The sequence below is a fragment of the Aythya ferina genome, assembly GCF_964211825.1.
Source record: "Aythya ferina genome assembly, chromosome: 10".
Classification (NCBI taxonomy): Eukaryota; Metazoa; Chordata; class Aves; order Anseriformes; family Anatidae; genus Aythya; species Aythya ferina.
The window spans coordinates 5,214,499-5,237,390 of record NC_140306.1 but is presented as its reverse complement, the minus strand read 5'-3'; the positions used below and the strand labels follow the sequence as shown (position 1 = coordinate 5,237,390).

General features: G+C 46.1%; 1 protein-coding gene across 7 annotated transcripts in view; it reads right to left on the bottom strand.

The window, feature by feature from the left end:
* Positions 1-496: 496 nt before the first annotated feature.
* Positions 497-22,892, bottom strand: part of FRMD4B (FERM domain containing 4B) — a 114,386-nt gene continuing 91,990 nt past the window's right edge. For 6 of the 7 annotated variants that reach the window (XM_084530875.1, XM_084530878.1, XM_084530879.1 and 3 more), the window contains exons 12-24: positions 15,272-15,348; positions 14,659-14,797; positions 14,021-14,162; positions 13,034-13,167; positions 12,832-12,951; positions 11,549-11,777; positions 8,277-8,333; positions 6,816-6,963; positions 6,006-6,131; positions 4,359-5,164; positions 3,697-3,829; positions 2,893-3,168; positions 497-2,208 (exon numbers count right to left, since the gene is read on the bottom strand). In XM_084530875.1, coding sequence (XP_084387001.1) covers position 2,208; positions 2,893-3,168; positions 3,697-3,829; positions 4,359-5,164; positions 6,006-6,131; positions 6,816-6,963; positions 8,277-8,333; positions 11,549-11,777; positions 12,832-12,951; positions 13,034-13,167; positions 14,021-14,162; positions 14,659-14,797; positions 15,272-15,348 — 2,388 coding nt within the window. In that variant the 3' untranslated portion in view covers positions 497-2,207. The remainder of the gene's footprint in view (positions 2,209-2,892; positions 3,169-3,696; positions 3,830-4,358; positions 5,165-6,005; positions 6,132-6,815; positions 6,964-8,276; positions 8,334-11,548; positions 11,778-12,831; positions 12,952-13,033; positions 13,168-14,020; positions 14,163-14,658; positions 14,798-15,271; positions 15,349-22,892) is intronic. The other variant, XM_084530876.1, reaches the window with a different exon arrangement.

The window sequence follows — 22,892 nt, the reverse complement described above, 5'->3', positions numbered from 1 at the left end:
AACAGACGAGCCCCAAAAACTACTCGGAGAAGTGTTAAAACAACAAATTTGGGATATTTTTAGTGGTCATCTACACAAATCCTTCTTAATAAATGTTCTCACCAGCAACCTTGAAATAAAGACGAAATTCAGTGCTGGTTAAGCTTATGGATGACACAAAACCCAGGAACTAACAAATTACTCTGCATTTTCTGTGAAGGTGCCTCCTCCCATTGCACCACCAGAAATTCAGACTTACAGACACATTCTCCAAGGGTCTGAACTGTCCCAGGGCAAGTGTTCCCCAGCAATAGGGCAGCCTCTGCCAGCTCCCCTGCCCCAAGCGGGCTGATCTGCAAGGGGGCCACAGCCACTGACCCTCAGTGCCAACCCTGATACTGCACAGTCCAAAAGAAATCAGACCATGGTAATTCCCTCTATCTTAGTTTCAAGCCTTGAAATGACACGCTGCACTTTTCCAAGCACTCAAGTAGAAATAGGAGGAATGCTGAAGTGGTTGTGGTAGCACACTTTTCAGTTTATTGACCTATACAAAATAATAGGTCTAGAAATTCATGAGTAGTAAAAGAATAAGCAAAAAAGAGCTTTCGCATTTCTAGAAGGCTATACAAATATGCAAAACCAAGGAAATAAGTTATTTATTTTGTTTTTGTTCGTTTAATTCCAAATTGCAACTCTAATAATACAAACGACTAAGTACCAGCTTAACAAGTGTGTCCTTCTGTATATATTACATGCTCTGGAATATTGGTAAAAAACGTCCAAAAAAGTTTATCAGAAACTTTTCTATTCACAATATGAACAAGGAGTTACTAATCTTTTGTATAAAAGAAAAAAGAGCACCATTTTATGGGATCCTGAAGCACAGTACAGCTGAGACACGAGAGAGATTTTACAGTATGCAAATGAGTCGTCATAAATCACGCAAGAGAACCCATGCTAGTTTGTTCCTACAGATGGATGACATGAGGTAGGTTTATCCCTCTTAGATCAAGACTGCAGTCGCACTTTTTTTCTGAATAAATGGTTTTGCAAAGATGCTGTTCCAGTCACTTAGTGACTTCGCAACGCACCTGGCAGTTCAGATGGCTCGTGGTACAATTCTAATGCCCCTCATTTTAAGGCACCCACTTGGCTGTTTATGTTTGCATCCACCTCAAAATACTGGCCATTACAATCGAGTTGCTTGTCCTGTGGTAACTGCAACTCTCTATTTCCAATCCTCAGTTCACTACAGCAGAGCAAAACTTAATTGTCACCCAACGAACACTACGCAGCCACTGTGAAATTTGCCTGCTCCTCTGCACAGTGAAATTGTACCATGGAAAGGTCGGTAAGTGTGAGGTTAGTAATTACACTTTATCATGGAAAGGAGTTCAAAGTTTACTCCTGTTTCCGAAATCCACAACCACCTAGAGTTTTACATGACATATTGTGACAGCAAATCCTTTTCTTTCCAGAACTCCTTTGTGGTGCTAACAAACACTCTTAACAACACCCCAAAAATGGATATACTCATTCAAACCTCCATAAGAATAATAAAAAAAATCCAGCCTTCCTTCAAGTAATGTTCCAATACTGATTAAATCACCCTTTGCCTCATTCACACACACAGTATCTATCCTTCACAAGCTTATGAAAGTCCTTCCAGGTCATCATAAGCCACGTCAGAAAAAATTTCCATTTGTTCTTCTTTCAGACATTGTAATTGTGCTCCTAGAATTCCTGTTTTTTCCATAAGAGTTTCCTTTTCACATTTTTTTTTTCTGAGGTTTGCCTTCAACACCTTCCAATCTTCAAAAAAAGTGCTTGCTGAATATAAATACTTCAACCAAGTGCTGCATCTTGTCGTAGATTACATCGTGGCTTGCCCTTGCTCGTTTAGGCTATCCGGATTCAGAAAGAAGCGCCATTCTTGGTAAGACTTTGTCATTTTGCTACAGTCCCTCGTAATGCTGAACTTCATCTTTCCCAGCAACAGAACACCTCCTTTTTGTTCGGTCGGGAAGGTGCCCCCGAGGTCTCCTTCGGAGTAACAGCGTTTTGTGCAAGGCACACAAGGGTACGAATGCAGGGCTGCAGTCGGTCTACACGAGCGTCCCAGGCTTTGAATCCTCGTGCCAGAATAACCTTTGCTCGTTGCTGTGCAAGTCTTCCTCCAACTGGTTCTCTTCATCACCACCCAGCTGGCTCGTCTCTGCATAAGCTCTGTAAGAGATGGCATCAGGGATAAGCAGGAGTCGAGATCTCCCCCAAATCCCCAAGTTCTGCTTTGGGGATGTACAAACAGGAGGAGCCCCAGCCCACCTCAGCGTGGCGAGCATGAACTCACACGGCCCCCTTGGGCTTGAAGGAATGCTGGCTGCTGTGATTTTACACCCCCAGCAAAATTTGGATCCAAACACAAACCCAGGTGTTGTGCTGTAATTAGGCTATTCGTGCAACAGGATCTCAGCTACTCAAAATTGTCAAGACTCTAAGGTGTATTGATTGCTCGTTTGACATAATCACATTAAAATAGAAAATAGAACAGATGAATGATTGGCCTACTGATTCTGAACATGGGAAATTAATAGTAAAAAAGCACTCATACGGAAAAGCCTGCCAAAATAAGCGATTTTCACAGCCTGGTTATAGGAAGTTAAGCAATTAGTAAAAACCATATTCTTAAACACTGTTATTGTAGAGCTTTTAGATCACTCCAACAAAAAGCCCAAGGCATTTAGCTTAGAAACGAGGATCTAGCAGAAGCTTTTGTATCTTTTTTTTTTTTACGCTTTAGCTCATTTTAAAACAAACAAATGAAAAACTCGGTCATTGCCCCCAAGTCAGCCTGGCAGCAAGCGCAAGCAGCCACACGTGAAGCTGGGCACACGCATGCGGAGTACTTACTACAGCTGGCTAGGCTTAGCATAAGAGCACTTAGGCAGGATGGCATTTGTGCGGGCAGAGCCGTTCCCGGGACAGGCGGCCTCTGATCTTGCTGGTGACAGCCGGTGTGCGAGAGCCAGGGGAGACCAAAAACACGAAGCAGGAGCAGCAAGAGTCTCGCATGCACTTCTGCAACGCCCAAGCGAGATCCTGGGCTCCGTGCAGTCCTCAGGGAAGCCCCCACACCCAGCGCAGCTGCAAGGAGCAGCAAGTCTCACCGGGGTCACTGGCTGAGCTCTGCCAAGCAAGATGCGCTTGGTTTATTAACGAGATGACCCAAGTCGGTATTGCCTTTGAGCAGCAGCAGGGTGATGTGTGATTAAAGAGAGGTGCTGCCTTTATTTATTTGTTTTGTTTGTTTTTTTTTATTGGCACAGGAGCTATAGCACCAGAAACACAACAGGTCAGTGTCCTGCCACACCACAGGCACAGGAGAGACCTCCTGCCATGGCAGGGAGAGGAAGGGGGCTCAGCAGGTGCTCTGCCCAGCATCACTGCTGCCAGGAGCTGGCTGTCCAGCATCAGCTGGAGGAAAAGCCCATGCCACAGGTGAGTTCATCCTTCACTATGCCTCTTTCCCCCTTTCTTGAATATTGTTGGTACAGTTATAGGCTGATCTATACCACCTGGAGAGGATACTCTCACTAAATCAATTTTTTTAAGTACTCTTCATCCCTGAAATCAAGCTGCTTTCTTCAGATGTTTTAGTCGCCTATAAAATGCAGGAGGGAGAAAGGACAGAAAATCTTGACACAATTTACTCACCTGCTTTGCAGAGGGAGGTTGCCATAAGTGTTTCCATAACAGCTGGCAAAAGAGGAATGAGATAACGTATCATAATCTGAAAGTCCCATTGCAAGCGGGTTCCGCCAGTTCCCAGCAGTGTTTGCAGAAGATGCTGGAATTCAAAAAAAATAAATACAGCTAATTAGATCTTTCTGCAGCTAATCAGATGAGACAAATGAGACAGTTCTCATTAGCAATCCCTACGCGTTTCTGCAGGACACACAAGCAGAGAATGCAAACTCAAAATGTTATTTACAAGCGCTGTGATGAGGAAAGCAGTTGCAGGGGTATTTCAGAGTGAGGGAATCTCTTTATAAAAAGACTGTTCAGTGATGCTGATTGTACTGTGTTTTGGATACTGTCACAGTAACTGCACGTACATGGCTTCTACTTGATAAATATGCCTGTTTGAAACATATGGCTCTGTGCTGCTCTGAACTACCGTGCTTACAGAGACTAAAAGGCAGTTTTACCCACAGAAGACAAGTAAGTCTCTTCCCAGTCACAGAAAAGCAAGAACAAAAATCCTGTTCAGTTCCTTATCTACTTCTCAGCCTTGCTTATACTCTGCTGGTTTTGGGCAGAATTGATACACAGAAGGGATGTACAAAACATTTAGCATAGAACAAATCGGACATTACCCGAAGAGAAAGATGACACACGACTGCTAGGAGAGCATGGCGCCTGCACACCAGCAAGGCCCAAACTCCTTTGAGATCCTCTGTCAGACTCAAAGCCTGCCTGCAGGCAATGACCCTGTTCCTTTTGACTGGAGGCACGTTGGTACCAACCACGGAGATGCTCTGCTACTAAGGCCTTGTGAATGTTTTTGGTTATATGCTCCGTTTTAGCAACCTGCTTCCGTGGAAGCCTCAGGGTTGCGTATGGGTTGTGGGGTACTCTGTCCACTTCGTCCTCGTGGTAAGACCTGAATTCCCTGTAACGGTCATATCCGTAATGTGCCGATGCGCGACACAGAGGATTGACACTGTACTGTCCCTCTGTGTCACTCTCATAAACGTATCCTCCGTTGTAATAAACGTCAGATTCGGTGTAAGGGGAATATCCAGAAATATAGTAACTGGAGGAAGGCTGCTCCTGATTTTTGTGGTAGACACCATTCCGGACGTCCTTCTGGGCAAGATTCGGCATGCTTCCTGAACTCGCAGCAGAAATGTTTTGTTTCTTTGACCGTCTTCGACCCCTGGTCCTGTTGTCAAGCGTCTGAGTAGTATAACATGGTCTGGATGTAGGCGTCACGCAGTAATATTCAGCACTGGACTGGCTAGTGTAGGATGATCCATCATCTAGGATCTCTGTGCTGCTGCTTCGCTGGGACTTTGAAAGGGAGAAGGCTGGCTTTTCAGTGGGGGCCTCGGAGAGCAGGTGGGTTTGGGACTCCAGACTGCCACTGCGCTGCCTGCAATGGTGCGGGGAAACATCTGGCCTGAAACAATACAGACAGAGGTTGGTTACAAGCAGTCACACGCAGACATACAGACAGAGCTGGATAGAGCACGTGTGGGCAAATCAGGTGTGCTTCCTCCCCAGACAAAGCACAACACAAACCCAGCATTTCCTTCTCACATGGAGTACCTGCACTGCAAGAAATTCAGCTTGGCTAAATTTTACTTTTGCTGCAACAGCAGGAGATTTTTCAGATTTTCACGGTGAGCAAGGTAACCCGTGACAGTGATACACGCAACAATGCTGACAAACTCGCATTTTGCAATGACTTACAGGAGGGATCTCACAGTGTAAGTATGTGATGTCTAGACAAGTAGCTGAGCAAGGATCAGAGCACAGGAAGCTGGGTTTCCCATGGCTGTGTCCCACGATTGTGTGACCAGAGCCAAATACACCATAAGCTCTTTATAACATTTTAACATTTATAGCATCTCTCCTTCCCACAGTAAGGGCACCAATTCGGATCTCTCTCCTCTATTTGGCCACTTACTTTTCAGGAGGCTTGAAGGACCTTAGTTCACAGAAGATATCTGTAAGCTTGCACGCCAGCTTCCATCTCACTCCTGATTTTGCAGGCACCCAGTAGTGCAGCAGTGTGTGCTACTATTTCTGCTACTGCCCAGCATTTATATTCCTGCAAATGCTCTCACTTGCATGTTACAAAGCCGGTGCAAAACTGTACCAGAAGATGGTGGCTGATAGCAACCTTGTGCCTCAAATATCCAGAAAAGGCACTTTGAGAGCCTGACCCCTGAGAGCTGCACTGCAAATGACCTTTTATCCCCTTAACACCATTTAAACTCAAAATAAACCCCCCTTACTGTAAGTGGCTGCTACTGTAGGCGTTGCGTGTGAGCACGGGTGTTGTAGGCATGCTTCTCCCCCCGTGGGACGGGGGCAGTCGGTCCAGGGTGCGATAAGGACTGCTGTGAGTTGAGAGCGGGTCCCTGTAAGGAAGACGACAGAACCCCAGTTAGGTCAACCACAATGCAAGTCACACCTACTGAGACTCCATGCACCCTCAGTCTTAAATGAAATAAAAAATATCTTAAGGGCTAAAAAAGCAGGTAAGGGTAACTGGATATGATTCCATATACAGAACAGAACTAAACAAGAAGAAAAATTGAAGCCCTTTTTGTGGTTCAAGAGGTTACTATTCTTAGAGGAAGAAAAGTGCTCCCCAAGTCTTAGGTGAACTGTGTATGCTTTGACCATGTACCTGCTGACATACTGATGGGATCAGGAGGGATGGGTATGGTCAGGTGTTATCTGAAGCAATTATGCACAGTCATCAGGAAACACACAAGCTGTTTAATACTGAAAACAAACCACTTGGCCACAAAAGGGTGAAAGTACTGGTGGGCACGATCGATTCCTTAAATGCAGTCCTTGCTATTAAATTTCTCACCTGACTCACGAAGACTGCACTACTCTGCAGTTTCACAGAGACTTGACTACTCATACACACTGTATTACTAAACGGGAAATTTAGCTCTTATCACTAAACTCTTGAACCCCAGAAGAGTGCAGAGACAGCGGCAACTCTGGAGAGCCCATAAAAAAAAAGTCTCTACATGGACAAGACCGAATTTATGCCAACAACACAGAGAGTGCAGTGAGATATGCCATACCTGGAGTGTCTCGTCTCCAAGAGCTGCTCATTCATGGATGACTTTCTAAGATGGATTCTCTCCAGCCCAAGGGACTTTGGTGGAGGAAGCCTTGGAGAAAGCTGTGCAGAGCTGGTTCTTTGTGCTGGCACAGTGAGGGATTCACTGGCTGTTGGAAAGGAATATGTATTTTATTAGCAAAATCCTTGCTATTTTTGTCCTACATATACATCTGTGACTCCTGAACAGAAACTCTTTGTGCTGTGGGGACAAGGAGGGAAGCTGTGACTACAGGGAGCCTCTCCCGCACCTGCCTGCACCAAGCTCTCCTTCACCAGGACAGGACGTCGTGGAGGCTCACGCAGGTCTCCGCAGCACCTCTGACAGAGGTTTCTGCTTGGCATTTTGTAGCACCACAGAGTGGAACTTTCTTGGGAAAGTGCCTGTCTGCAGCTCTGTCCCTCCCAGAGCAGAGCTGGCACGCTCAGCCTCTCCAAAGCCAGTTCCTCTCCCTCACCATTCAGCACTTCACTTGGAAATGACGTGAAGGATTAGTTTAATACAACCTAAAAGGGACTGACTTCAAAAGGGACTGAGAGAGCAAAGACACTGGCAAACAAATATGAGTGAAGGCAATTGGGAAGACGTTGGTTTGATCCTTGTTCTCACTTGCTTAAGGCACAATCCAGATGCCATTAGAGCCAAAAGGAAACTACAATGAATACATATAAACACAGGACAAGCATCATAGAGAATGCATTCACAAACCAAGGCTCTGGCTCTACTTCTACTTGTGCAAGCAGGAATCAAGTGCGACTCCATTTTAAAGCGTCAGAAGGGTTATACAAGTCTAAAACTGGGACAAAGCAAGATCAGAATCAGGCCCTAACTGAAAAGTGAGTAATAATTTAGATAATGTTTGTCCCCAGATGATGATTACCCAGCCAAGGGAGAGGCAAGCCAAGTCCTTTCCACCTTGTGGAACAGGGTGTGAATGTGTCGTCTGTGGGTGTGTGCCCAACGTGAGTAAGCTGAGCAAACACCATACCCATGCAAGATGCAGCTCACTAGGTAACAAGGAAACGTAAACAGATTGTTAGGATCTCTGACTATTCCACTTTTTATAAGTTTTAGTAACTGTGAGGACAGAAGAGCTGGGGAATTCCTCCCAGCTGCTTATCTGCCTCGGTCAGGTCCCAGGGATGGAGTATCTATTGGCAGTTCACAGTTTCCCAGGCTGATCACAACAAAACCATCACAATAAAACCAAGTGCCTTCTCTGAAGACAACTTAAATCAGCCCACGGAGCAGAAACTTTCAATAACTAACCCATTATGAAAACAGACATTCCTGATTAAGCTCTTTTTAACTCTGCTGTAATTCATCATTGAAAGACAATAAAGTAGCAGGCTAAAGGACGTTAAGTCAAAGAGTATCACTGAACAGGCACACTTCAAAGGCAGAAAAGGATAATCAACATACCATCATCATAGGTTGTTGTATCAGACAGAGAGCTGCTCTCAGATGGGATTATATCATCTGTGAATGAAAACAAGCACTTAAAGCACACTCCACGTTAATTTCAAACTATCACATACAGTTTATTTTCTAAGGCTTCAGAGCCAGTTGCTACTTGTAACGCTGCAATCGCGCTGCTTTAGACTTCAGCAGCCTGAAGACGGCCCTGCTTTGCCGTCCTATCAGGACCTATTTGTAGTCTTTGCATTTCAGCAAGCTACCCCCATAATTATCAAAGGAGATTTTTTCAACTGCAGTGGGAATCAGGCCAAGATTCACAAAGGTGTTTTCCACTCATCTTCCAAGAGATCTCACAGGGTGTTTTGGTGCTTCTATAGGAGTCAGGAGCCTACACAGACACGTAGATCTTAGCTGCCAGCATCTAATCTCCTCAGGTACACCTGAAATCCCACCAGGTAGGTACTAAACGCCTTTTGAAATTTGGAATTAAATTAACCTGTGAATGTTTCATCAGCATACAAATTCTGCTTCAATTAAATTAATATACAGCCAGAAAAATTCCACCGATTTCAGTCAAGTCACTGCAAATTCCAGCAGCACAGAGTGCACAAACTGTTGCACAGGCATTGCATTTTTTTTTCCTGTTTCTTTTATGTTTTGCTATTTATTCATAGCACTTCACTGCATGTGCCTGTGCCCTCACCTTATTACCACACACCACCACCCAGGCTCACAAGCAGCCTGTCCTTGCCAAACAGCCCGCATGGTCCTGGAACAGACCAGCTGAGGCCCAGAAATCCGGCTGGTGATAAAAAGCAGCACCAAAGGTAATTAACCCAGAGAGACATCGAGCCTGTTGCTGGCAAGACACAAAGCTGGTGAGGTGAAAACTCTGCGTGAGCCTCCACGAATGAGAGAAAGGAGGCTGCAGATGACGATGGTGGCTGCCACCTCACACGTGACATCTGCTTACTGCATCACTCACCGTGAACACCCGCAATGAACGCTGCTGATTTGTGCAAGGTAAGCTCTAGTTACAAGAACCAGGTAAACAGAGCTGCTCTCTTCAAGCAGAGCCAAACATCAGGGCTGGCCCCTGCCCCGAGGGGCTTGTCAGACCACCAAGGTGGGCTGCAGCGCTTCTTGCAACCTGACACGGGGAAGGAGCTTTACAGGAGTTTATTTACATGAATTTACCAAGTGATGGTGAAATAAGGAACTGGGCCCAATGCAAAAAGAAATAAAAAAATCTTCCTAGAGACACACACAAAAAGCAAGCCTAAAGCTGGCTACAGAAGGATTTGCAGTGCTGACACACGCAGGAGCTCTGAATTTAAATCTCAAATCTGTGAAATTCCCTGAAAAGGGAAAGAAATTCTCTGGGGTACAGAGGAAGCAAAGGAAAGGAAGAAGGGAACATATTGAGGAGGAGACAGCCCAGCACGTCCTTCATCAACCACTCCTGTAGCTGGGACGTAAATACCTACGGTATAACTCAATAAATCACTGTTACTACTTAACACGTCATTTCCAACAAGCCATTCCCAAATTTCACAGCTGCAAGTGACTTTATTACCGCTCAGCTTTCTTCAGCCCTGTACCTTGAACCCAGCAGTACAGTCGGTAACGGTGAAAAGGTTACACATCAATCAGTTACTGAACTTGAAGCAGTTCAGGGCTCTGCTTCAGGTACTGTAAACATTCAGACGCTGCTCCAGTCGGGAGCTGGAAGGGAACACAGCTACCTTACTGCTGGCCAAGCATTTGCTGCTGCTACCTGCAGGAAAGCAGCCCCTATGGGAGAGGCTGCCCAGTCCCTTCTGTCTGTGTTTCCCTCCTCAGACAGCAAACAAGGATGCCATGTATCAGGTGTTGCAAAATGATGGGCTAAATGGAATTTGTATAAGGACTGAGGATTGCACATCCAGCTCCTAAGTTCCTTGTTTGCACAATGGTAAAAAAAAAACAACCTCCCTGCAACAAGCAGCAGCAGTGCACGGATGCTGCCCATGCTCTTGCTGGCCTTCAGCAGCTCCCCGTGCTGTTACTCCACATCACATGTCACAGGTAATGCAGGGCCTCCCACAATTGGTATCCAGATTGGTGAGCAATAACTGGAAAAACAGATGTTTTCCTCAGCTCTGTCAATTAGGAACTAGCTGGGCCACATTAAAACGTGATCACCAGCCCTTCAGAAAAAACACCCTGTGATGATAGACAGCACAGTGTTGCTGGGTGCAAATCCAAATCAAGCTCTCAATGAGAGTGAGACAAAGCAAGGCTATCCCAACAGAAACCTGGCAGTGCGAGAGGGTTCTCCTCCAGGGAAAACACAAGAGGTCTCCATCTCAAGTGTCAGTGAGAAAGTATCAATATCAACAGCAGAAAAAAATTGCATTTTCTTTCCCACCCTGCAATTCCCAGGAAAAAAATACCAGCTTCATGTAACATTTCCTCGGGGACAGAGGAGCCAAAAAGAAATCAGTCAAATAATTTTCCCTGGAAAGGAAAAGTAAAACAAGTCCTAAAACTTTTAAACGCTATAGGAACTAGGATAGCCTCCAATACACCTATGAACTTTACTGTTCTCATGCTCCTTCAGTTAACTTGAATGCTACCAAGTTTTCATGCTTTGTGCTATGAAGAAGCCAGAGTCTCACCTCCCTCAGGAAAACCACATTTTCAGAATCAAAGAGCCAAGGACACCTGCTTTCACTGTGCTCATCACTGGCAAATCCATTTAGTCAAAAATCTGTATGACACAATTTGCATTCATAAACTCCTGAACTTTGCTTACATCTTCCTAGGCATCAGTCATTTTTAATCACGAAACAAAATCTCTGGTCCTTGTTTTCTTGACTCCTTAGAAAAACTCACACGTTCTGTTTTTGCCAGAACTGCAGCATTGCAGAAGGGAGAGAGATCTTGCGTGTGGCAGCTCAGAAATACACCTGCATTCAATACACTACGAATTAGGACACCACACCAGTTTCGACTGAGATGCTCCCGCCAGCCCTTCTATGTATAGCGCTCCTGGTCGCTACCTGGTGCTGGAACGTGTCTGTGCTTGTTCTGAAAACTGCAGCTTATTCTGCCCTCAGCCTATAAGCTGTGGACCTATTGTATCAGATGCAGCAAATTGCATCTCTTTTTCTTATTTAATTGCCTTGGAGAAGATAAAAATCGCATAGACACATGTAAACAAAACTTGTAAGTGAGCCAAATGACTTTTTTTCCCCTGTTTTCATCAGAGCACGGGGAATTCTCTTGATTACCTGGTAGAGTAAGAGATGATTTCTGGGTTGGTTTTTTGCCACACTTGATTCTGTATTCGTTTATGGAATTTTCTATCTCTTGAAGCTTTTTTACAGCATCAGCATACTCTTGCTTTCTTTTCTTCTTTACGTTTTTGCAGAGATCTGGCTCACTAGCAAGTTTCTTTGCAGCTTCTACCAGCTTTTGCTGTATGATAAAATTGCTCTCCAACTCCTGCAGAGCGGGATCCTGTAAATTCAAGAGATGAGATATTTAGATGAGGTTATACAAACGATGATCTGTTTTTGTAGTAATGAAGTGGAAACCTCCTGCTCCAAGACAAAGCCTGAAAATGCCTCTTTGAATCTCTCCCTGCTTTAGAGAAAATAAAAATTGGTATCACCATGCCTACATTACTGGGAGTAGGAAGCTTTAATTAATTGTTTGTAAACAACTTTGAGAGGCTCAAACGAAAGGCGCTGCAGCAGTGCTAAGTAACACATTATTAAATCTGGACAGTAGGATTTTGTTTCAGTTGCACGTAGGCAGACTACATAAAATCAGTTTGCTGCAGACACGGATTATACAATAACGTAAAGCCAGTGCAGCGAGTTTTGGGTGAAAGACAGATGCAAAGTGCCCAACGTCTACCTACTGCTTGGATGAATACACAGCTAGTTAGCAAGTATCTTAAGGAATGAGGGGAAATGATGCGCTTCCAGAAACTGCACATATCTGAATTAGCATATCTCCTGAGTCAGTTTCTGCCAGCAAAATTCATATTAGCTTCTTGAGCAATATGGAGCTTTTACTTAGGTGGAACTTGCATTAAGCCAGAGGTAAATCTCCTGCTGTCATCTGTCACACAACTATGCTCAGGGACAGATGATTTTGCAAGGGGGACAAGCACACCCCAGCCACTTTCTGGGCTCAAACACAACCTCAAAACACCACAAGTCAATGCTCAGGAAAGCCTCACATGCACAGGTTTTCAAATGGCATCATGAACCTGCTCTTCTCTAATTCACAGCAAAATTTACATTAAAATGCAAGTAACATGGTCAAATCGGGGGCTCAGGTTAGGGATTTTAAGGCTTTTTGAAACAGCCAGTTTCCTGGTCTTTTCTCAAGGTGCGCAGCTGAAATAAGGGCAGCACCTGTCTAGATCCTCAGGCATATGCACACAACTGCCCCCAGCTGCCTCCTCTTAAACAATCAGGTAAGAGCCGGCTTATTTCGAAGTGGCTTTGGCCACCGGTCTGGCCACCCCACCTTTGCTGTGAAAACAAGCTGCAGTGCTCACCTCTTCAGTAGGGAGCAGGTTGTCATCCAGTTTGAAAGCTGTGCCAACACGTCTTCTGACCTGGGGAGGTTCCTCTCCAGCGCTCAGAGGATACTCCTTTGGCATCTTGCCCGTCAGCTCCTGGGGAACAGAGAGGGCTCTACATGAAGGTCCAGTGAGCAAGAAGAGCCCACCCCAACCCTGGGTAAGGTGCTGTTCTCACCGCCTCGCGCAGGCAGATTTTCTTCAGCTCCTCAACTTTCTGCAGCAGTTTTTCCTGAAGGAGTTTCTCTTTCTTCTTTAGCTCCATAATTTTCTCCTTCTTTTGTTCTTCACTGACCTCCGAATCCTGAGAGCCTGAAAAATACATTCTCTTTGTTAGAGAATTTATAGGTAAAAACCACTGCTTTCCTTCCCACAACAAAGGACTGGGCAGGAAAGCGGAGATCTCCCCAGAACTGGCCAACCTAGCCCAACTGCATCATATTCAAAATGCAACGTCCAGCTCTTGTGTCATCCAGGAAGAAGGCTTTTAGGAAATCTGCACTTCTTCAAACCCTCAATACTGGCCAAGCCTCAAGCATACAAGCCAAAACCGCACTACTCAAAACAAATCGAGACATTAGGGATCTCTATGATACACTTGATACTTCAGCTTTGATTTTGCTTTGATACAGACACCGATTCTCCTCACTTGGGCTTTACCTCCAGGCACTTCTTTTGGGGAAGGCAGGCTTTTATCTACCTAGGAGTCCTCCACGGGTGGTGGAGAGATCTGAAGTCCACTTCAGGGCTGAATTTTATTTAGGAGAATGTCTCTTTTCTGCTTATTTTTTGTGGAAAGCCAGGGCAATTCAACTCCTAGAGCAGGTGCTCGAAGTTTGCCTGGATTCAGTTTGGATTGAATGACACTTGGATGAGACGTACAGTCAGTCATTCAAGGATGAGCTAACCAACCGGTAGTGATATCAAGTTACTTGTGGACCAAAAGTACTTGGTTGCTTATCTGTCCTTAGCACATTTTCACTTCCTTGTTAGTTACAATGGGAGAGGAAACAGCAGATCATACAAGAGATGTTTCTGCCTCAGATATGTAACCAATACATGTTGTCACACGTTTCACTGTATTTGTGGTCAGCTGGACTCATTATCCCTGTTAACACACAAGTGCTGCTGTACTTCAGGGTCTTGCATTTACACAAAATGTTACCTGATGAGATTAAACTGCCATTGCTGGCCATAATCAGCTGATTTTTTGCTTCCATAGTCACTAGCTTTGAAACCTTTGGTGTTCCCATTTCTGTCAAATCCATGGCAATATCATCCAAACTTCTGGCTGAAGGAATTTTTGCCTGAAAGAGTTAAATAAATCATTGAGTTACCTCTAATTAACTTCAGAACATGGGGTCACAGAAGATGACATTTCACACCCCATCTCCCACAAAACTAAGGGCTAAAGCAGCAGCATCACAGGAGCTGACTGTGCACTTGGCTGCCCCAGCATTCCTCAAACCTGTCCCCAAAGTCTGAACTGCCCCCAAACTCGAAACCTCTTCTCTGTTTGCACCGTGTTCAAAAAGAACATGAGAAAGAGACCAAAGAAAAAGCAGATTAAATACTGAGACATGGGAATTCCCTCTGCTGTGATTACACTTCCATAGCTCTTAATTGGAGGCAGCCTAAAATGGATCGAATAACAATACCGTAGCTTAGACTGCTCAAAAAGCAGACAAAAACTATTTGTATTTTTTCTCTAGGGATTAGGTTATCCACGGAACAACATGCACTGAAGGATATGTAGGAAAGGTGTTGAAGCTTAAGCCTACAGCAAAATGCCTTGTAACTTACTTTGCTTTGTTTTCTGTCCAAGTAGAACTGGTGTTGACTGATTGCCATTACCCAGATGGATTTGATCAGGGAAGTGTTTGCATACCAGGTTTGCACTACCAGTCCACTCTGACCAAAGGTCCTTCTCGAGACTGAAATCCTGAAGAGGTGAAAAGAAACACAACTTTAGGACAGGCCTCTGAGGTTTAAAGTCTCCAAAGCCTCTTTCCTAACCAGGCAAGACTCACAGCCTTTATTTTAGAGATATAAAAACCTGGACTCCCTTCTCCCCAGCACCCGCTGCTGCTGCCTTTCCTCCCTCCTACCTTGCCCTCCATTTTACAAAGCCAAAGCCCCTCCTGGCTGAGCTCTGTGGAGCAGCTCTATGAATAAGAAATTCACCCTGGGCAAAGGCTCTTCCTTCCTGGAAGGGAAGGCACAGAAAAGCAGCTGAGGGTGAGCTCCCTCCCTCACCCCTGGCATCAGTGCCACCGCAGGGAAGGGCAGGAGGTGCCCGCAGTTCTGCACTGCCACCAGTGCACTGCCACCTCCCATCCCCAGGCACTAGGACAAATGACTAACAGCCAGTCCTGGGAGAAGATTCATCCCACGGCTATCCCCTCTCCAGCCTCACCTGCGGGGATCGTGCACTTCCACAGCAAACTTCTTCTCACGGAAGTAGAGGTTTTCCAGCTGCTTCCATTGGAATAGCTATAAGAACGGGGAGAGAACAGCAGAGCACGGTCACTCCAAGAATCACCAACTGTCTGCCCCTACATTAGCCAATTCCAGCGAGTTACAAATCCTGTGTATCTTCAGCTATGGCACAGACTCAGCAATAACATTCATAACATAGTGTATTGATATAAATGTAGGGGATGTCCCTAAATGCACGCTTTTACAAACAATGCTCTGCAACTTCTGGGTTTGGGCTGTGAAAATACCTGCTTTTATCCACAGCACAATTAATGTCACTGCTGCATGTCTGCAGGGACCTTGGGAGGGTGGCCAAAGTCCTTTTCTCTCTGATTAAATGCAAAAGAACTCCAAACGCAGCAACTACAGGGATACCAGGAGTCTCCCTCCTCAGTGAGAACACCCCCAGGGAACGGCAGCAGCTGGGGGACAACCAAGACCTTTCCTTTCTGAAGACACTGGGCGTGGGATTTGGTGAGACATTTCAGAACAGGGTAAAACACGCACAGAGAAGCAGCAGCTAGGGGAGGACTGGCCCCACAGCACACACTGCTGTAAGGAAACTGCCGATTTCCTGCAAAGTGCCAGCCAGGAGAACACGCTGAAGGAAACCCTCTGCACCAGGGCTCAGCAGCTGCACCCATGGGCTAGGGGTTTCGCACAAACCCGCCTGCTTTTTGTGCCAGAACCAGTGCCCCGTGGGGCTCACCCCACAGGTTCTGCACCTCCTGAGCCCAGCCCCGCAGGGCTGCTGCTCCCCTGCCCCTCGGTGCGGGGTCCTGCAGCAGCACGCCCTGCCCAGCACTACACGTGGGGGCACATGGACACCCGCACACGTGTCCCCGAGGTGTTGCTGAAGGCGACAGGGAACAGCAGAGACCTCTCCAGCCCCCATGAGCTCCAGGGTCGCTCTGCCAAGCAGCTCTTGCCAGGACCTGGCACCAGCAGCCCCAGAGCCCCAGCACACGCGATGCTCCTCACCGTGACACCCTGGCATGGCTGGGAACCAACACACGGCAGCTATGGATCGGTCTCACGCTCCGTACAGCTCCTCTCATGCCACCACGCTCCCTCGTTTGAGAGCTGCCCTGGCAGGGCTGTAAGGAGCACAGCCTTGCTCACACCTCTGCGGCAGCTCTCCGTCCGAGCCCTTTCCTCTGCTTCATTAAAACTTCCCTTCCTAGCACCACCACTCATTGCTAGATTCCGCCGCACGAAAAAACCGCGGCGGGGCCAAATGCCATTTCAATCCCAATAAATCACTTGCTGGAAGATCACCGAAGCTTTCCCCTGCCTCCTAACCACGTTCCCGCACCGAGGAGAAGCGCCCAGCGCCAGCAGCGCCCTGCCCGCAATGCCCCCCCCCCCTGCCGCCCCCTTCCCCAAAGCAGAAGGGTCCCCGCAGCACCCAGCGGGGTGCCCCTACCTGTCCCTACCTGTCCCCGGCCCGCGGGTCCCGTCCCGCTGGGCGGCAGCCGGCGGCTGCCCAGGAACCCCCAGGAACCCGCAGGCACCGGGGCGGCACCGGGCGGGGCGCAGCGGGGCCGGGCTCCGCCGCTCGCAGCCTCCGCCCCGGCACCGCCACCGCCGGGCTCCGGGGCTCAGCCCCGGCCTCGGCGCTGCTCCGCCCCCAGCAGGGGTGGGGGGTGCGCGTCCGGCGGCAGGGTTAAAAAGGGAAAAAGAAAAAAAAAAGAAAAAGGGGGGAGAAGGAAGGGGGAAAAAAGAACGACGTAAAAGGAAACGGGGAGAATTACAAAAAAAAAAAAAAAAAAAAAAAAAAAAAGGAAAAATGAGAAAAATAGGGGAAAAAAAGGGAAAAAATTAAAATAATAAAATAAAAATTAAAAATAAATAGAATAAAAATAATAGAATTAACGTGAAAATAAAAATTAAAAATAATAAAAAATAAAAAAATAAAATAAAATAAAAATAATCGAATTAACATGGAAATAAAAATTAAAAATAATAAAAAAAATAAAATAAAAATAATAGATTTAACATAAAAATAAAAATAAACAATAAAATAATAAAATTAAATTAAAAAATAAAACAAAAATAAAAATAAACAAAACAAAAATAAAAATAAAAAATAAAATACAAAATATTTTTAAAATAAACAATGGTAACAATGAAATAGTAATAAATAAGATGTAAAGAATAAATGAAATGACATAAAAAAGCCTTTACGTGTCCTGGAGGTGGCTGGGGAGGGAGCAGAGCCATGTCCTGCTCGCCCCCTGGCCCCCAAACTGCCCACATATTAAAAGAAAAAAGAAGGGGGGTGGATTTGGAACTGCTTCTTGAGGGCTGGAAGAACAGTTTGGAAGGATTGAAATGTTTTTGCTGTGCATTTTCCCTGTAGCCCAATGATTACGTCTACCTGATCTAATGAGGGTTTTCCTTACCCCCCTCCCCATCCTCTGACGTTGCCAGACCCTTACACGCTCATGGAAAACCCACTGAGCACGGTGGGGGCTGCCTGTCGGACCCTATAAGTGGGATTTGGCCTATTTAGGATTTGCTTCTTGGGTCTTTTTGGAGAAAGTGCAACACGACCTGATAGCACCTCACCAACCTCACCTCTCGGCATTGGGCAGGGCTCTGACCCCAGCTTTTGGAAGCACGGGAGCTTCACCTCCTGCACGCCTCCTGTGATCCTGCAGCACGCAGAACAAAAGGATCGCCCTCCTAGCCCTCTTTCCCATGCAAGAAGAGCTTCTAATTGTAGTCTAAGAAGACACGGAGCAGACAGTGCCTGCCTAAGTAGTGAGACACCTTAATAGTGGATGCAGCTGGTTGTCAGCCTGGCTGATCTCGCATCCAGCTTTGAATAAAAGGCAGGTCTGGCTGGGCCCGGCAGCAGGAGCTGGGGAGGACGGCCCCAGCAGGACCACGGGCAGGGAGCTGGCATAGCCCCTGCCTCAAAAAACAGGCAAGAGGCAATTTGCTTAACACACGGATCAACCCAATACATTTAGTTCAAAACTTACTTTAAAAATATCTATTTTTTTTCAAAGGGATGGAAATCCAGAGAGGGGCCAAGCAGCCGAGCACTGCTCAGTGGCAGCTCCAGCCCCGGCACGTTTCCTGAGCCAAGAGTGATGGCAAATTTCTCACCAAGAGCTCAATTACCTCAATTTTTGGTTTTCCACCCAAGGGATCTTTGCAGAAGGCAGCAGGGATGAGTGCGCCGTGCTGCAGCACTCCTTCCCTCGGGAAGCGCTTTGTGGTACGTGCCGTGCCCGTAGGGAGGTGCAGCCACTGCCATCCCAGTAGCTTACTGGGAACAGCAATCTCCAGACAAATCTGGCGATTCAGACCAAGGAAACATAAAAGATTTCTGCCCGCAGGAATGCACCCCACCCCGATGAAGGAAATTACCACCCTGCCGGCAGGGCTGGAAGAAGGGCTGCGTTTCAGCCCCTCAGCAGCAGTTTGCTGGCTGGCACGCTGCCTTCAACTGAAATCTTTTTTTTTGTTGTTGTTGTTGTTTTAAATTGCTCTGCCTGGCTGCAAAGGGAGGCATTTGAGGGGATGGCAGGAGAGCCAAGCTGCCCCACCTGCAGCAACTTCTGACAGAAGGAGGCAGACAGCTCTCACCTGTGCCAGCATAAATTGGCAGAGCTCACCCGGAGGCATCCCTCATCTCTTACATATTAAGCCAGCAGTCTAAAAACCTCTTCAATCACATTTTTTTCTCTAATGCACTGTGATCGGTCCTTGCCAGGTTCTCACTGGCATGGGCTTTAACAAGGATCAGCGATGTCTCAGCAACGAACAATGCGGCTGTCACAGAACGTGCGCGTTGCGGGCCACGAGCTCGAGCAACTTTCTGCACATCTGGAAGGAACCGAGTTTCAGAGCGGACTTGTAACAGCTCTGTGTTTATTTTAAATAATTATGCGAGCTTAGTATCTTATGTCTAAATCAATGACTTCTCCTCGGTGAGAAATAAACATAGTAAAAGAAGTCTTTGCATGATTAGATCCGCCTGCTGAGAAGCCTGCACAAACCCTATTGTGTTCCGAGCAATTCAGCCAAGCAGGACAGAGAATTTACATTAAGCAAATGTTCTGCAAGGGAAAACTTTCAGCATCAGCATTTAGAACGTATATGTGGAATTAAAAGAAAAATATCATAAATATTACCCGTTTCAAAACCAGTATGCTCTAACAAAAACACTCCTGAGAACATAATGTATTCAAGATGACCAGCATTAGAATTGAAATCCTTGCAGATTTGAAACAATACCATAGCGAGATTACTTTTCCTCTTCAGACATTGGAGTTCATTTATCACCAGGGAGTCGCCCACAGAAACACAATGAAGTGGGAGAAAAGGTCCAAAAGCAAGCAGGCAGCCTTCTCAAATTCCCATTCCTCAGAGTATCACCACGCTTTGGCTGAACGCTGAATAAACTCGACCCACTCCACAGTGCACGCTCCAGAAACGAGGCAGGGCATTGTTTCTCTCACCAGGGAGAGGAATATGGGTGGAGATGAAAGGGAGAAGTACCCTGTTTTGAGACAGCATCTGAAGTTCTGCGCCCTGGGACCCATTTTATACGTTTCCTAATCAATTCAGAAGAGACTTGGGATGGGATCTTGGCATGCCACCCAGACACCACTCCCCAGCAAGCAAGAGACATTTCTCCAAGCAGGAGACATCTCCGTGTTAACTGCAGCTGAAGGCAGGGTATGTCTGCAGAGCAGGACTGCAGAGTTAATCCCAGGTCTGAGCTGAGCACGGGCTGCAAACCCAAGCTTTTTATGCCCTGTGAGACTTTGGGATTACAACCAACTGAGCCAGAGCATAACCTCCAGCCAGTGTGGAGCCACAGCTTTTATCTAGGAAGAAAAAGACAATTTTCCTAAATGACACAAGAACAGCTCTCTGTCTTCAGTCTGTCACAGCAAGGCATTTCCCTCGGCTCCCATCACTCGCAGTCCAGGGCGAGCTGTAAAATTTGGGTCCGCTTTGCTGGAAACCACTTCAAAAAATTACAAAGTTCCAGGAGCAGCTTAACATCGACAAAACTCCTTTCTCCAAACAATCTCAGGTTCACCAGCAAAATATCAATGTCTGGAATCAAACCTCCGCAGCCAGCGTGACAGAGGCAGGCAGACACAGCAGGTTCTCCTGGTCCAGCCCCGACCTACAACAACGCACGGGCGAATGGGCTGCGCTGCTCACGGATGACTGACACGGCATGCACAAGCTTTGGCAAGGCAGATGAGTATCTGGGATTGCTTCATCTGGTGCTGTCTTGCAAGTTGCTTCCTGTGAAGAGCATTCAACCCTGGACTTCACGCCACAGTGTTGATCCAACAACAAAATCTTGGGATAACCACTGCGCTCCGAGGCTCATATTTAGGTCTCTTTGCCTGAAGACCTACTTGGACAAAGCCAGAAGGTTTCACTTTTTGAAGATTACCGTTGGGAATTGACACTGCATTAATAGATGCAGCTAATTAAAATACGCATATAGGTTTTCTTCTGAATGTGAATTTATCTCTGAACAGAGCCCGTGATCAACATGTTAAGCAAACGCAGCTACGGCTGGCAGCAGCCACGACTGTTGCACAAAAGGTACAAGGAGCAAAATAAAGCTGCCAGGTGAGAATTCAGGTGGAGCGCAGGCACCAACTCCAAGTTCCTACCTGAATCTTGTAAGCTTTCCCATTTCAGCAGGTACCACAGAGATTTACACAGCCAGAGATCACTTACCTTTAAAACTGGGAAAGGCCATCCCAGTCTCCATTAGATTTGACTCAGCCTTTCCCCGTTATTGAGTTAATTAGACATGTATATTTAAACATCCCTAGTGGGAGAAGTGGAGTACAAGTGGGATGCTCTCTCCCAGATGGCTGGGGATAAACACAACAGCACTTTTGATCCACAACATAAACAGCAGGATAACACCAGCACACGGCAGTTGTGAGTTTGGCTCCATCTTGAAGAGGAAAGCAAGAAAATTCTGCTAAATCCAGCAAAACTAGCACTTCTGCTCAGACAGGCAGACAAAATTTACATGCCTATTCCGCTCTTGCTGTTTTGGAAAGGATGGTTCTTGCTGACTCCTTGCAGATTTTGACAAGCTATACAGACTCTTCTCTCTCTGAAAATATATTTTGATGCATTCATAAATGTGAACAAACAACAACGCTCGTTGAAAGCAAACTTCTGCCTGCCACAGCACTCGCAGCGAGGCTATATACATGTAGCTGTACTGAAACAAACGGCAGTGTCTTCAGCAGTTTAACTTCAGCGATTTTTGTCCCCTCCTGTTAGCACCAAAGATAAATCTGCAAATCCATTGCAATACCACTGCTGTATAATACTAAAGCCGTATCCATCCTTGCTTTTTGAATCAGCTTATTAGCATTAAACCTTCCCTCTGCATTTAAGTTCTTCTCTCCCACCTTCCCTTTTCATCTCTGTTCTACGTTGTATAATTATAATTAGAGCGTAGCAGACAACTTTTACCATTTCCATTGTAACACTTCCACTGCAGAGGTGACCTTTGGGTGCTGTTTTTTTCTGTTTTGTTTCGTTTTTTAATTTTATTTTTCCTAAACACGACTCCTGCTGCATTCAAAGGCAACGCCTCGCAAGCAACTGTAGCAGGGTGTGACTTGTTATCTGGGTCCTGCTGACCTTAAAAAATTTTCTTAATCTGCCTGGTTGATGTTGTAAACTGAAATCCCACAAGCAGAAAAGTGCTTGGCCAAGCAATGCTCCTAGCCAGGCAGGATGTATTTTCTTGGAGAGAGTTGCTGGTCACAGCAGGACATCCTGGCTGGAGAATGGTCTGCGTTTGATCTGATCGGGAAAACCTTGTAGATGTTGTCTAAATATAGGCAAGTGCTCAAGAGCAAGAGGAGATGCTTTATGTTCTTCTTTGACGATTGATGGCTGTATTAACATTTTCTAGGGTTTCTATTGTGTCACTCTCATTTCAGAACATGCATGGTAAGAGAGACCTAAAGAGCTTTACTGAACAAAGTGAAGGAAGGACTTGAGAGTTCAACCTTGGACACACAGGTATGTAAGTACAGCACAAAAGAAACCAAGTCATAGCCTGCTCTGGAGAAAGAGAAGATCACGTTGGGAACTTGAAAGGGCATTGCTCTTCACAAGGAAGTTTTGTTAAGCCATGTTTTCTGGCACAAATACACTAAACATTATCATTTTGCAAATGTAAAATTCCCTGGCAGGAAGCACACGCTTCATGTGAACTCCTGCCCAGATCATTCCAGGGAACAGAGAACAGCAAGCTCCGTGTCTGCATCTCCTTACAGCCTCAATGTTCCAGCAAAGACATGACCAAAAAAAAACCCCACACATATCCAACCCAACAGCACAGCTCCTGCACGTGCACCGCTGTGTTTTCCCCACTGCCGACCCCTTCAAAGACTTCCAGGGCTCAGTCCTGTCTCAGTGAGCCTTACACATCTACAGGACTGGATGAGTTCCCAACATATCGTGTGCTTGAGCAGCACAATGGATTTCCAGGGCTGCCAGCAGAAGAGCCTGTTAGGGCTGACTGATGGATGGCT